General features: G+C 47.3%; 1 protein-coding gene across 1 annotated transcript in view; it reads left to right on the top strand.

The window, feature by feature from the left end:
* LOC144479707 (small conductance calcium-activated potassium channel protein 2-like) overlaps positions 1-15,394 on the top strand; it is a 201,047-nt gene that overhangs the window by 88,455 nt on the left and 97,198 nt on the right. The window contains exon 5 of the mRNA XM_078198737.1: positions 258-676. Coding sequence (XP_078054863.1) covers positions 258-676 — 419 coding nt within the window. The remainder of the gene's footprint in view (positions 1-257; positions 677-15,394) is intronic.

The following is a 15,394-nucleotide window of genomic DNA, read 5'->3' as shown; positions in this document are numbered from 1 at the left end:
CACATGAGCAGCCTGGGAATGGAGGGATACAAACGATTGGTCTAGTTGAACCAAGGAGCGGCACAGGCTTGGAGGGCCGAAGGGCCTGTTTCCTGTGCTGTACTGTTCTTTGTTCTTTGTTCTATGATTCTAAGATAGGTAAGATGCAGATCAAGCGGAATCCAGTTGAAAGGATTAGCCACTCTCTAAGGGCTGAATGCTTTACTCCTGTTCCTATGGCGACCCTCAGGCCTAATCCTCTGTCTCTTGCCTTCCAGCTTTTCATGGTTGACAACGGCGCCGATGATTGGAGGATAGCCATGACGTATGAAAGGATCTTTTTCATCTGTCTGGAGCTGTTGGTGTGTGCAATCCACCCAATCCCTGGGCAGTACATCTTCACATGGACTGCACGTCTGGCCTTCACCTACGCCACGTCCATGGCCAGTGCCGACGTGGACATTATCCTGTCCATCCCCATGTTCCTCAGACTCTATCTGATTGCCAGGGTGATGCTGCTCCACAGCAAACTCTTTACGGACGCCTCCTCTCGAAGCATCGGAGCTCTAAACAAGATAAACTTCAATACTCGCTTTGTAATGAAGACTCTGATGACAATTTGTCCAGGGACTGTGCTCCTGGTCTTTAGTATTTCTTCATGGATTATAGCCGCCTGGACTGTACGTGTGTGTGAAAGGTAAGTCTTCAGTCCTGCTCACCGTTACTCCGTCCTCCAGCACCTGAGAAATATTCTTTCTTGGCAACCTAGATATGGAACTTCTCCATCGAGGCCTCTAACTGTGGCCAACTGCAGCAATAACGCTATCCGGAGATAGAGTTCAGGTTAAACCCTTCCCCGTCCCTCGCAAAGTATTTTCACAATTCTGAGCTCTTGGGGAAGACCTGCACCCAATGAAGAGCATCTGGAGATATCTCAGAGTGCTGCAAGCCGCAGGCAGGGCCCCCATCAGGGACCTTTCCAAAGGCCACTTATTTATTGAACCTTATGTTTATAAAGGTGATGTCAGACTTAATAAGGGGAGGATTTCCCATTTTTGACACCTGGTGACAGCACTACAGGTTAAAATTGTCCCATCAAACACTCCCAGGACAGGTACAGCACAGGGTTAGATACAGAGTAAAGCTCCCTCTACACTGTCCCCCATCAAACACTCCCAGGACAGGTACAGCACAGGGTTAGATACAGAGTAAAGCTCCCTCTACACTGTCCCCATCAAACACTCCCAGGACAGGTAGAGCATGGGGTTAGATACAGAGTAAATCCCCCTCTCCACTGTCCCCATCAAACACTCCCAGGACAGGCACAGCACGGGGTTAGATACAGAGTAAAGCTCCCTCTACCCTATCCCCATCAAACTCTCCCAGGATAGGTACACCACAGGGTTAGATACAGAGTAAAGCTCCCTCTTCACTGTCCCCATCAAACACTCCCAGGACAGGTAGAGCATGGGGTTAGATACAGAGTAAAGCTCTGTCTACACTGTCCCCATCAAACACTCCCAGGACAGGTATAGTACAGAGTTAGATACAGAGTAAAGCTCCCTCTACACTGTCCCCATCAAACACTCCCAGGACAAGTACAGCACGGGGTTAGATACAGAGTAAAGCTCCCTCTACACTGTCCCCATCAATCACTCCCAGAACAGGTACAGCACGGGGTTAGATCCAGAATAAAGCTCCCTTTACAGTGTCTCCATCAAACACTCCCAGGACAGGTACAGCGTGGGGTTAGATACAGAGCAAAGCTCCCTCTACACTGTCCCCATCAAACACTCCCAGGACAGGTACAGCACGGGATTAGATACAGAGTAAACCTCCCTCTACACTGTCCCCATCAAACACCCCCAGGACAGGCACAGCACGGGGTTAGATACAGAGTAAACCTCCCTCGACACTGTCCCCATCAAACACTCCCAGGACATGTGCATGTGGGTGTGTTCTTTGATAAAGTGACAGTGTGGGCGGGTGAGGGCAGTGTTGCTGGTGTTTTTTTTGGGACATACAAAGGCATTTGACAATATTCCACATAATAGACTTGTTGATGTATTTGGAGTGCATGAGATTGGAAGTGATGATGTCTGCCCAGGAACAGGAAGCAGAAAGTCCTGGAAATGGGTGCCTTGCACGTTGCAGGGGAACATACTGTGCTGCTCCCCAGTGGCTGCTGCTGGCACCACTGCTCTTTCTGAAAGAAATATAACTGTCCCAAAATTGGGAATACAGGGCGTCATTCCCAAGTTTGCAGATGTCACAAAACTTGAGAATATAATAAAAAGTGCAGAGGATAGAAACAGACTTCAGGGAGGAACATGGTGGATGAGTATTAATGCTGTGATTGGTGTTAATGGAAGAATGAGGAGAGGCGATGTAAAGGGCGCAGTTTTAAAGAGATAGCAGGAACAGAGAGAGCTGGGGTGTACGGACAGAAATCTTTGGGGTCGCTGGGCAGGGTGAGAAAGCTGTTTTAAAAATAAACAAGATTCCTGTCTTTACTCAGAAAGACACAGGGACGAAATCTTCCAGCACTTTGCCAACCCCTGCTGCGGGTTTCCCAGCGGCAGGAGGAACAAGCCGAGCTGAGTTGCCGTAGACTTCAGCGGGACTGGAAAATCCCGCTGACGTCCGATGGCGAACAACCTCCGCCGTGGGAAAGCCCGCCACAGGAGCTGGAAAGTCACGGCTATGGATTGTCTAAGCGAGGAATTTATACTCCAATCACAGCTTCTTGTGTTAATGTAGCACCTTTAACATTGTGAAATGTCCCATGGCTCTTTACATCAGTGCCAGCAAATATAGTTTCACACTGAGCTCCAGGAACTGATATTAGAACCTGTGACCAAAGCTTAGTTAAAGAGTTAGGTTTTGAAGAAATGCTGTAATGAGAATAGAGAACAATACAGCACGGGAACAGGCTCTTCAGCCCGACAAACCTGTGCCGACACATAAAGTAAAAGTAAATTAAAGTTTGTTTATAAGTGTCACAAGTAGGCTTACATTAACACTGCAATGAAATTACTGTGAAAATCTCCCAGTCACCACACTCCAGCTCCTGTTCAGGTACACTGGCCAATGCACCTAACCAGCACGTCTTTCGGACTGTGGGAAGAAACCAGAGCATCAGGAGGAAACCCACGCAGACACGGGGAGAGCATGCAAACTCCATACAGACCCAAGCCAGGAATCGAACCCAGGTCCCTGGCACTGTGAGGCAGCAGTGCTAACCACTGTGCCACCATGCCACCCCTTGACGCCTTTCTAAACTAAAGACCTTTTGTCTCTACGCGGTCCATATCCCTCTATTCCCTGTCTAATCACTCACCTGTCAAGATGCCTCTTAAACCTGGCGATTGTATCTGCTTCTACCACCTCCTCTGGCAGCGCATTCCAGGCACTTACCACCCTCTGTGTAAAAAAACTTGCCTCTCACATCTCCTTTAAACTTTCCCCCTTTTACCTTAAACCAATGTCCCCTAGTAATTGACATTTCTATCCTGGGAAAAATACTTGGACCAACCATTCTTTCCATGCCTCTCATAATTTTGTAAACTTCTATCAGGTCGCCCCTCAGCCTCCGATGTTCAACTGAAAACAAACCAAGTTTCTCCAACCTCTCCTCAGAGATAATGCCCTCCAAACCAGGCAACATTCTGGTAAACCTTTTCTGTACTCTCTCCAAAACCTCCATGTCCTTCTGGTAGTGTGGCGACCAGAACTGTACGCAGTAATCCAAATGTGGCCTAACTAAAGCCCTAAACAGCTGCAACATGACTTGTCAATTTTTATCCTCTATGCCTCGGGTTGGAGAGTATCGCAGAGAGAGTTAGGGAGGGAATGGAAGAGTTTAGTGTCTTGGCAACTGCCAACGATTAAACAAAGGCAAAATACTGCGGATGCTGGAAATCTGAAATAAGGACAGAAAATGCTGGAAATACTCGGCAGATCAGGCAGCGTCTTTGGGGAGAGAAACAGAGTTAACATCTCAGATGTGACCTTTCATTGGAACTAATCTTCATCTGAGGAAAAGTCTTCAACCTGAAGCGTTCACCCTGTTGCTCAGTCCACAGACGCTGCCAGACCTGCTGAATATTTCCAGCATTTTCTGTGAAATGATTAAGATTGGGGATGTTCATGAGTGCCAGAATTGGAAGGAGTACAAGAGACCTTGGAAAGGTTAAAGATGTGGAGGAGGTTACAGAGTTAGGGAGGAGTGAGGGATTTGGAAATAAAGATTAGAATTTTAAAACCAAGGATTTGCTTAACCAGGAGCCACGGCGAGCGCAGGAGTGATGGATGAACAGGATCTGGTGCGAGTTACATACAAACATAGAAACGAGAAGCAGGAGGAGGCCATTCAGCCCTTCGAGCCTGCTCTGCCATTCATTTTGATCATGGCTGATCATCGAATTCAATATCTTGATTCCCCCCTTCCCTCCATATCCCTTGATCCCTTTAGCCCCAAGAGCGATGTCTAATCTCTTCTTGAAATTAGACATTTTAGCCTCAACTACTTTCTGTGGGAGTGAATTCCACACATTCACCACCCTCTGGGTGAAGAAATTTCTCCTCACCTCAAACTATGACCCCTGATTCTGGACTCCCCCACCATCGAGAACATTTTTTCTGAATCTACCCTGTCCAACCCTGTTAGAATTTTATAAGTTTCTATGAAATGCCCTCTCACTCTTCTAAACTCCAAGGAATATAATCCTAACTGACTTAGTCTCTCCTCATTTGACAGACCTGCCATCCCAGGAATCAGCCTGTACTCCCTCTATAGCAAGGATATCCTTCCTCAGATAAGGACACCAAAACTACACACAATACTCCAGGTGTGGACTCACCAATGTAGCAAAACATCCCTATCCCTAAACTCAAATCCTCTCGCTATGAAGGCCAACATACCATTTGCCTTCTTTACTGCCTGCTGTACCTGCACGCTTACTTTCAGCAACTGGTGCACGAGGACACCAAGGTCTCACTGAGTATCCACCTCTCTCAATTTACACCCATTCAAGTAATAATCTGTCTTCCTATTATTGCTACCAAAGTGGATAACCTCACATTTATCCACATTATGCTGCATCTGCCATGCAGGTGCCCACACACTCAGCCTGTCCAAATCACACTGAAGCATCTCTGCATCCTCCTCATAGCTCACCCTCCCACCCAACTTTGTATCATCTGCAAATTTAGAGATAATACATTCAGTTCCCTCTTCCAAATCATTAATATATAATGTGAACAGTTGGGGTCCTAGCACAGATCCCTGTTGAACCCCAAACGAATGGGAGCAGCAGAATTTTCAGTCATCTCATGTTTACAAGCGTAAAATGAGGGAAAAACGTGTTGGGATGGTCAAGTCTAGAGGTAACAAAGGGATGGAGGAAGATTCCAGCAGCGGATCAGCTAAGAAAGGGGGATGTTGCAGAGGTAGAAATCAATATGACTCAGATATGCAATGGAAAGGCCATTTTGGGGTCACATATGGCTTCAAAGATGCAAACAGTCTGGTTCGGCCTCTGAAAGATGCCAAGGTATGGGATGATTCCTATGGATTAGGGAGCAAGGTTTATGGAGAGAGCTGGAAAACAATGGCTCCAGTCTTCCCAATGTTTAGTCAGAGGAAAGATCAGCTCACATAAGCATCTGAAAAACAGGCGGCGGTGGTGTTGTGGTAATGTCACTAGACTAGTAATCCAAATGACATGGATTCCAATCCCACTATGGCGGCTGGTGGAATTTAAATTCAATTAATAAAAGATCTGGAACTAAAAGCTAGTCTAATAGTGACAAGGGACCATTGTTGATGCTGTAAAACCCCATGTGGCTCGCTAATGCTCACTAATGGAAATCAGCCATCCTTACCCGGTCTGGCCTACACGTGACTCCAGAGCCACAGCAATGTGGCCTCGGAAGCCAATCAGTTTTATCAAACCACGACAAAGTCTGAAATGACCGAATATCTGGTACAGAAGGTAAAGTCGCATGGGATCAGAAGGTGAGCTGGCAAGATGGATACAGAACTGGCTCCATCATAGAAGACAGAGGGTAGCAGTGGAAGGGTGCGTTTCTGAATGGAGGGCTGTGACAAGTGGCGTTCCTCAGGGATCAGTGCTGGGACCTTTGCTGTATGTAATATATATAAATGATTTGGAGGAAAATGTAACTGGATTGATTAGTGAGTTTGAGGACGACACAAAGGTTGTGGATTTGCAGATAGTGATGAGGACCATCAGAGGATACAGCAGGATATAGATCAGTTGGAGGCTTGGGCGGAGAGATGGCAGATGGAGTTTAATCCGGACAAATGTGAGGTAATGCATTTTGGAAGGTCTAATACAGACAGGAAATATACGGTAAATGATGGAACCCTTAAGAGTATTGATCGGCAGGGTGATCTGGGTGTACAGGTACACAGGTCACTGAAAGTGGCAACGCAGGTGGAGAGGGTAGTCAAGAAGGCATACGGCATGCTTGCCTTCATCGGCCGGGGCATTGAGTTTAAAAATTGGCAAGTCATGTTGCAGCTTTATAGAACCTTAGTTAGGCCGCACTTGGAATATAGTGTTCAATTCTGGTCGCCACACTACCAGAAGGATGTGGAGCCTTTGGAGAGGGTACAGAAAAGATTTACCAGGATGTTGCCTGGTATGGAGGGCATTAGCTATGAGGAGAGGTTGGAGAAACTTGGTTTGTTCTCACTGGAATGATGGAGGTTGAGGGGTGACCTGATCGAAGTCTACAAGATTCATAGAATCATAGAAACCCTACAGTGCAGAAGGAGGCCATTCGGCCCATTGAGTCTGCACCGACCACAATCCCACCCAGGCCCTACCCCCACATATTTACCCGCTAATCCCTCTAACCTACACATCTCAGGATTCTAAGGGGCAATTTTTAATCTGGCCAATCAACCTAACCCGCACATCTTTGGACTATGAGAGATTATGAGAGGCATGGACAGAGTGGATAGCCAGAAGCTTTTTCCCAGGGTGGAAGAGTCAATTACTAGGGGGCATAGGTTTAAAGTGCGAGGGGCAAGGTTTAAAGGAGATGTATGAGGCAAGTTTTTTACACAGGGGGTAGTGGGTGCCTGGAACTTGCTGCCAGGGGAGGTAGTGGAAGCAGATACGATAGTGAGTTTTAAGGGGCACCTTGACAAGTACATGAATAGGATGGGAATAGAGGGATATGGTCCCCGGAAGGGTAGGGGGTTTTAGTTAAGTCGGGCAGCATGGTCAGTGCAGGCTTGGAGGGCCGAAGGGCTTGTTCCTGTGTTGGAAGTTTCTTTGTTCTTGTTCTTTGTTCTATCATCAATCCAGGCACCAGAAATGACAGCGGCAAAACCAATCCTGTCAACCCTGCAAAGTCCTCTTTACCAACATCTGGGGCCTGTGTCAAAATTGGGGGGCGCTGTCTCACAGACTAGTCAAGCAATAGGCTGACATAGTCACACTCACCAAATCAGACAACGTCCCAGGCACCACCATCATCCCTGCATCCCATCCCACCAGCAGGACAGACCCAGCAGAGGTGGCAGCACAATGGTATACAGTCGGGAGCGAGTTGCCCTGAGAGTCCTCAATATCGACCCTGGACCCCCATGAAGTCTCATGGCACCGGGTCAAACATGGGCAAGGAAACCTCCTGCTGATTACCACACACCGTCCCCTCAGCTGGTGAATCAGCTCCTCCATGTTGACACCACTTTGGAGGAAGCACTGAGGGTGGCGGGTGCAGAATGTACTCTGGGTGGGGACTTCAATGTCCATCACCAACACCGGCTCAGTAGTTCCACCACAGACCGAGCTGGCCGGGTCCTAAAGGACATCGCTGCTAGACTGGGACTGCGGCAGGTGGTGAGGGAACCAACAAGAGGGAAAAACCTACTTCACCTCATCCTCTCACCAACCTGCCTGTCGCAGATACATCTGTCCTTTTGGAGATGAGGTCATCACAGTGAGAATACCTCCCATCAAAACTGGGCATCCATGAGGCGCTGTGGGCCATCAACAGCAGCGGAATTGTACTCCAGCACAATCTGTAACCTCATGGCCCGGCACATCCCCCACTCTACCATTACCATCAAGCCAGGGGATCAACCCTGGCTCAATGGAGAGTGCAGGAGGGCATGCTGGGAGCAGCACCAGACATACCTAAAAATGAGGTGTCGACCTGGTAAAGCTACAACACAGGACTCCTTGTGTGCCAAACAGCAAAAAAAAGCAAATAATCAACAGAGTGAAGTGATTCCACAACCAAAGGATTAGATCTAAGATCTGCAATTCTGCCACATCCAGCCGTGAATGGTGGTGGACAATTAAACAACTCACTGAGGAGGAGGCTCTACAAATATCCCCATCCTCTGATGGAAGAGCCCAGCACATCAGTGCAAAAGATAAGGCTGAAGTATTCACAACAATCTTCAGCCAGAAGTGCCGAGTGGATGATCCATCTTGGCTTCCTCCAGTGGTTCCCAAGATCACAGATGTCAGTCTCCGGCCAATTCGATTCACTCCACGTGATATCAAGAAATGGTTTGAGGCACTGGATACTGCAAAGACAATGGGCCCTGATAACATTCCAGCAATAGTACTGAAGACTTGTGCTCCAGAACTTGCCGCTCCTCTAGCCAAGCTCTCCCAGTACAGTTACAACACCAGCATCTACCCAACAATATGGAAAATTGCCCAGGTATGTCCTGTACACAAGAAACAGGACAAATCCAACCCGGCCAATTACCGCCCAATCAGTCTACTCTCAATCATCAGTAAAGTGATGGAAGGGGTCATCGACAGCGCTTTCAAGCAGCACCTGCTCAGCAATAACCTGCTCCGTGACACCCAGTTTGGGTTTCGCCAGGGTCACTCAGCTCCTGACCTCATTACAGCCTTGGTTCAAACATGGACAAAAGGGCTGAACTCCAGACGTGAGGTGAGAGTGACAGCCCTTAACATCAAGGCCACATTCGACCGAGTGTGGCATCAAGGAGCCCGAGCAAAACTGGAGTCGATGGGAATCAGGGGGAAACTCTCCGCTGGTTGGAGTCATACCCGGCACAAAGGAAGATGGTTGTGGTGGTTGGAGGTCAATCATCTCAGCTCCAGGACATCACTGCAGGAGTCCCTCAGGGTCAGTGTCCGAGACCCAACCATCTTCAGCTGATGACTGCACAATGTTCAGCACCATTTTCAACTCATCAGACACTGAAGCACTGTTTGCATTTGCAGCAAGACCAGGACAAAATCCAGGCTTGGGCTGACAAGTGGCAAGTAACATTCATGCCACACAAGTGCCAGGCAACGACTATCTCCAGCAAAAGAGAATGTAACCATCTCCCCTTGACATCCAATGGCATTATCATAGCTGAATCCCCCACTATCAACATCTTGGGGGTGACCAATGACCAGAAACAGAACTGGACTAGCCACATAAATACTGCAGCTACAAGAGCAGGTCAGAGGCTGGGAATTCTGTAGCGGGTAACTCACCTCCTGACTCCCCAAAGCCTGTCCACCATCTTCAAGACACGGGTCAGGAATGTGATGGAATACTCTCCACTTGCCTGGATGGATGTAGCTCGAACACTCAAAAACATTTGGCACCAACCAGGGTAAAACAGCCCACTAGATTGGCACCCCATCCATCATCTTAAATATTCACTCCCTCCACCAGTGACACACAGTGGCAGCGGTGTAAACCATCTACAAAGCTCAACAAGACTCCTTCAACAGCATCTTCCAAACCAGGATTTCTACCACCTAGAAGGACAAGGGCAGCAGAGGCACGGAAACACTACCACCTGCAAGTTCCCCTCCAAGCCACTGACCATCCTGACTTGGAAATGTTCATTCATTGTCGCTGGCTCAAAATCCTGGAACTCCCTCCCTAACAGCGCTGTGGCTGTACCTACACTACAGGGACTGCAGCGGTTCAAGAAGGCAGCTCACCAGTACCTTTTCAAGGGGCAATTAGGGATGGGCAATAAATGCTGGTCCAGCCGGCGACGCCCAAATCCCGGAACGCCATTTTTAAAACTCAGAGGTTTTGCAGTGGTTGAGCGAGGAGGAGGTGAGTTAGAGTTGGGCGCTGTCTGCGTCAGTGTGGAATCTGATGTTGTGTTTTCAGTTGATGTCACTGAGGTTCAGATGAGAAATAGGGAATGGTCATCATGGGGTCCCCAGAGCTATTGATGAGGGAAGGTAATTGCAGGCCATTCTCAAGCTGTGACCCAGTGGGTCAGAATGGAACTAGTTGAGTGTGGTCCCTCCCAGCTGGACAATGGTGGAGAGGAAAGTGTCAACTTACACCAGAGGCTGCAGACAGGTCGAGGAGTTGAAGCGAGATAGTTTAACACAGTCATAAAGAATTTGATTTGCGATTGCTTTGGCTGGTTTCAGGAGGGCAGGAGTGGAAACCTGATTGGAAGGATTCATGATGTGGAGATGCCGGCGTTGGACTGGGGTAAGCACAGATCTGACGAAGGAGCTGTGCTCCGAAAGCTTATGGTATTTGCTACCAAATAAACCTGTTGGACTTTAGCCTGGTGTTGTGAGACTTCTTACTGGAAGGATTCAAGCAGTGAGCTGTGGGAAAGATGGCATTTGGGAGGCAGCACCTCGTTCAAGGAGTGTGGAGAGGAAAGTGAGATTGGAGTTGTTTCCAAGGGCCCGGGGGTAAAGTGAGGATTGTTTGAGGAGAGGGCTGACAATGGAAGATGTGAAGGGGGGTGGGTTTGCTAGGAGAGGAAACTGTTCATAATATCAACTAATTTGGGGGAAAGGTAGGAAGTTGATCAGTCGGCAGTTTAGTGGGACCAAAGCAGTTGAGGGATCTCTTGATGAAACCTTTCATCAAGAGATCACTGTTTAAACTGCAGCTGGACTCTTGTTCAATGTGGAGCAAGATACAAGACCTTGGGGCGGGTGCAGAGGAGATTTACTAGAATGATTCCAGGGATGAGATACTTGATTTGATTTTGATTTGATTTATTATTGTCACATGTATTAACGTACAGTGAAAAGTATTGTTTCTTGTGCGCTATACAGACAAAGCATACCGTTCATCGAGAAGGAAAGGAGAGGGTGCAGAATGTAGTGTTACAGTCATAGCTAGGGTGTAGAGAAAGATCAACTTAATGCAAGGAAAGTCCATTCAAAAGTCTGACAGCAGCAGGGAAGAAGCTGTTCTTGAGTCAGTTGGTACGTGACCTCAGACTTTTGTATCTTTTACCCGAAGGAAGAAGGTGGAAGAGAGAATGTTTGGGGTGCGTGGGGTCCTTAATTATGCTGGCTGCTTTGCCGAGGCAGCGGGAAGTGTAGAGAGTCAATGGATGGGAGGCTGGTTTGCGTGATGGATTGGGCTACATTCACGACCTTTTGTAGTTCCTTGCAGTCTTGGGCAGAGCAGGAGCCATACCAAGCTGTGAAACAGCCAGAAAGAATGCTTTCTATGGTGCATCTGTAAAGGTCGGTGAGAGTCGTAGCGGACATGCCAAATTTCCTTCGTCTTCTGAGAAAGTAGAGGCGTTGGTGGGCTTTCTTAACTATAGTGTCGGCATGGGGGACCAGGACAGGTTGTTGGTGATCTGGATATCTAAAAACTTGATGCTCTCGACCCTTTCTACTTCGTCCCCATTGATGTAGACAGGGGCATGTTCCCCTTTACGCTTCCTGAAGTCGATGACAATCTCCTTCGTTTTGTTGACATTGAGGGAGAGATTATTGTCACTGCACCAGTTCACCAGATTCTCTATCTCATTCCTATAAAAACTTCAGTTCATGGAACCACTGGAGAGGCTGGGATAGTTCTGAGACCAGAGAGTTGGTTAAGAGGATATTTGATGGAAATGTTCAAATCCTTAATGGGAAAATTAAGAAGAAATTATTTCTCAAGGGCAAGTAACAATGGGTATTGAATGTTGGCCTTGCCAGTCACCCTTACTCATAGATGGATAAATAAATGTTTGAAAAGAGGAATGTACAATGAAATCTGAAATCCACAGCAGCTTAGCATCAATCACAGCTGGAGGACTCCGATTTAAGTTGATGGATGTGGCATGAGGAACAATAGTTTGACACTGAGAGTCCTGATCTGGAAAATGCTACTGGAAAGGGCCGTGGAAGCAGGTTCAGTAATATCTCTGTCGATATTTGAAGGATAGAAAAGAACACGGGGGTAGGATTAGCTAGCAAGCTCATGATGGTCCAATGATCTTATGTTTTAAGTTTTTTTTAAATTAGTGTCACAAGTAGGTTTACATTAACACTGCAGTGAAGTTACTGTGAAAATCCGCTAGTCGCCACACTCCGGCGCCTGTTCAGGTACATTGAGGGGCAATTTAGCATGGCCGATGCACCTAACCAGCACGTCTTTTGGACTGCGGGAGGAAACCAGAGCACCCGGAGGAAACCCACGCAGAGAACATGCAGACTCCGCACAGACAATGACCCAAGCCGGGAATCAAACCCGGGTCCCTGGTGCTGTGAGGCAGCAGTGCTAACCACTGTGCCGCTGTGCCGTCCATTATGTACTGCATCATTCAGTGAGTGGGGCATTGATTTCCGCTTTGCCATTTTGCTCAGTCACCTGAGTAATTCAGTATTGAGTACAAATTTGAATTGAAAAGAAGATTGGAAAATATTGGGGCGATGTTGGATATAATTTGATAATGGAAAAGGAAAATTTTTGAAGTTTATTTCAAAATAATTTGAAAGATACTTGGTTTGGCTGGACCTGTATTTACGAGAGTTTAGAAAGATGGTTTGAGTTATGAGGAGAGGCTGGATAGACTGGGACTTTTTTCTCTGGAGTGTAGGAGGCTGAGGGGTGACCTTATATAGGTCTATAAAATAATGAGGGGCACAGATCAGCTAGATAGTCAATATCTTTTCCTGAAGGTAGGGGAGTCTAAAACTAGAGGGCATAGGTTTAAGGTGAGAGGGGAGAGATACAAAAGTCCAGAGGGGCAATTTTTTCACACAGAGGGTGGTGGGTGTCTGGAACAAGCTGCCAGAGGTAGTAGTAGAGGCAGGTACAATTTTGTCTTTTAAAAAGAATTTGGACTGTTACATGGGTAAGATGGGTATAGAGGGATATGGGCCAAATGCGGGCAATTGGGACTAGCTTCGGGGTTTAAAAAAAAAGGGCGGCATGGACAGGTTGGGCCGAAGGGCCTGTTTCCATTCTGTAAACCTCTATGACTCTATGAGAGGAGATTTGATTGAAACATCTAAGAGTCTAACAGGGATGGAGAGACTAGATGTAGGGAGCATGTTTTCCCTGGTTGGGGAATCTAGAACCGGGGGCACAGTCTCAGGATACGGGGTAGACAATTTAGCACTGAGATGAGGAGAAACGTCTTCACTCAAGTGGACCTGTAGTTTTCTGTACCACAGAAAGCAGTGGAGGCCAAGTCACTGAACGCATTCAAGAAATATATAGATTTTAAAAAAGATTTTATTAAGTTAAGTTTAAGTTTATTTGTTAGTGTCACAAGTCGGCTTACATTAACACTGCAATGAAGTTACTGTGAAAATCCCCTAGTCGCCACACTCCGGTGCAAATAGCAAAGAACAAAGAACAATACAGCACAGGGGACAGGCCCTTCGGCCCTCCAAGCCTGTGCCGCTCATTGGTCCAACTAGACCAATCGTTTGTATCCCTCCATTCCCAGGCTGCTCATGTGACTATCCAGGTAAGTCTTAAACGATGCCAGCATGTCTGCCTCCACCACCCTACTTGGCAGCACATTCCAGGCCCCCACCACTCTCTGTGTAAAAAACGTCCCTCTGATATCTGAGTTATACCTCGCCCCTCTCACCTTGAGCCCGTGACCCCTCGTGATCGTCACCTCCGACCTGGGAAAAAGCTTCCCACTGTTCACCCTATCTATACCCTTCATAATTTTGTACACCTCTATTAGGTCTCCCCACATTCTCCGTCTTTCCAGGGAGAACACCCCAGTTTACCCAATCTCTCCTCATAGCTAAGACCCTCCATACCAGGCAACATCCTGGTAAACCTTCTCTGCACTCTCTCTAAAGCCTCCACGTCCTTCTGGTAGCGCGGCGACCAGAACTGGACGCAGTACTCCAAATGTGGCCTAACTAGCCGCAACATCAGACTCCAGCTTTTATACTCTATACCCCGTCCTATAAAGGCAAGCATACCATATGCCTTCTTCACCACCTTCTCCACTTGTGCTGCCACTTTCAAGGATTTGTGGACTTGCACACCTAGGTCCCTCTGTGTCTCTATACTCTTGATGGCTCTGCCATTTATTGTATAACTCCCCCCGACATTAGTTCTTCCAAAATGCATCACTTCGCATTTATCTGGATTAAATTCCATCTGCCATTTCTCCGCCCAATTTTCCAGCCTATCTATATCCTGCTGTATTGTCCGACAATAGCATCAAGGATATGGGGGGAAAACAGGAATATGGCATTGCGATAGAGGATGAGCCATGGTCATATTGAATGACAGAGTGAGCTCGAAGGGCCGAATGGCCTACTCCTGCTGCTAGTTTCTATGTTGAATTCCCAGATAAACCCTGTTTTGTGTTCTGTGTTCGCTACTTCAATGGTTTCCAGGTTTTGCTTGTTCTCTGATGGTGAATCCTGGTAGTTCGCAGTGCAGGATATCAGAAAGGTTAGAAAGAGAAGGGAAATGGAAAAATCACAGAGTGATGGTTAGCAGACACAGGAGAATGAAAAAAGATATTGTGAGAAAGTAAAATGTTCACTGACTTCATGGCACCTCAATCTAAGTAAGAAGTTTAACAACACCAGGTTAAAGTCCAACAGGTTTATTTGGTAGCAAAAGCCACACGAGCTTTCGGAGCTCCAAGCCCCTTCTTCAGGTGAGTGGGAATTCTGTTCACAAACAGAGCATATAAAGACACAAACTCAATTTACATGAATAATGGTTGGAATGCGAATACTTACAACTAATCAACCGAGGGTAACAGGTCCATGGGAACACCACCACCTGCAAGTTCCTCTCCAAGCCACAGACCATCTTGACCGGAATTTTACCACCTGGTGGGCGAGGCTCGCAGAACAGAATTCTCCATTGGCCTCGGGTGGGATTTTACGAGCCTCGCCCAAGCCAGGTCGTAATATAGCAGCACTTGGTTTGGAAATATATGGCCATTCCTTCACTGTCGCTGGGTCAAAATTCTGGCACTCCCTCCCTAACAGCACTGTGGGTGTACCTACACCACATGGACTGCAGCGGGTTCAAGAAGGCAGCTCACCCACCACCTTCTAGAAAGATGTAACTTGTGCACTACCGCAGGGATCAGTTCTTGGCCCCACAATTGTTCACTATTTACATTAATGACCTGGAGGAAGGAACAGAATGTCAGGTTCCCAGTTTTTCTGATGATACA

This window comes from Mustelus asterias, chromosome 26 (genome assembly GCF_964213995.1).
Source record: "Mustelus asterias chromosome 26, sMusAst1.hap1.1, whole genome shotgun sequence".
NCBI classification, from domain to species: domain Eukaryota; kingdom Metazoa; phylum Chordata; class Chondrichthyes; order Carcharhiniformes; family Triakidae; genus Mustelus; species Mustelus asterias.
The sequence above is the reverse complement of the archived record's forward strand: the minus strand, read 5'-3'. Positions and strand labels throughout refer to the sequence as shown.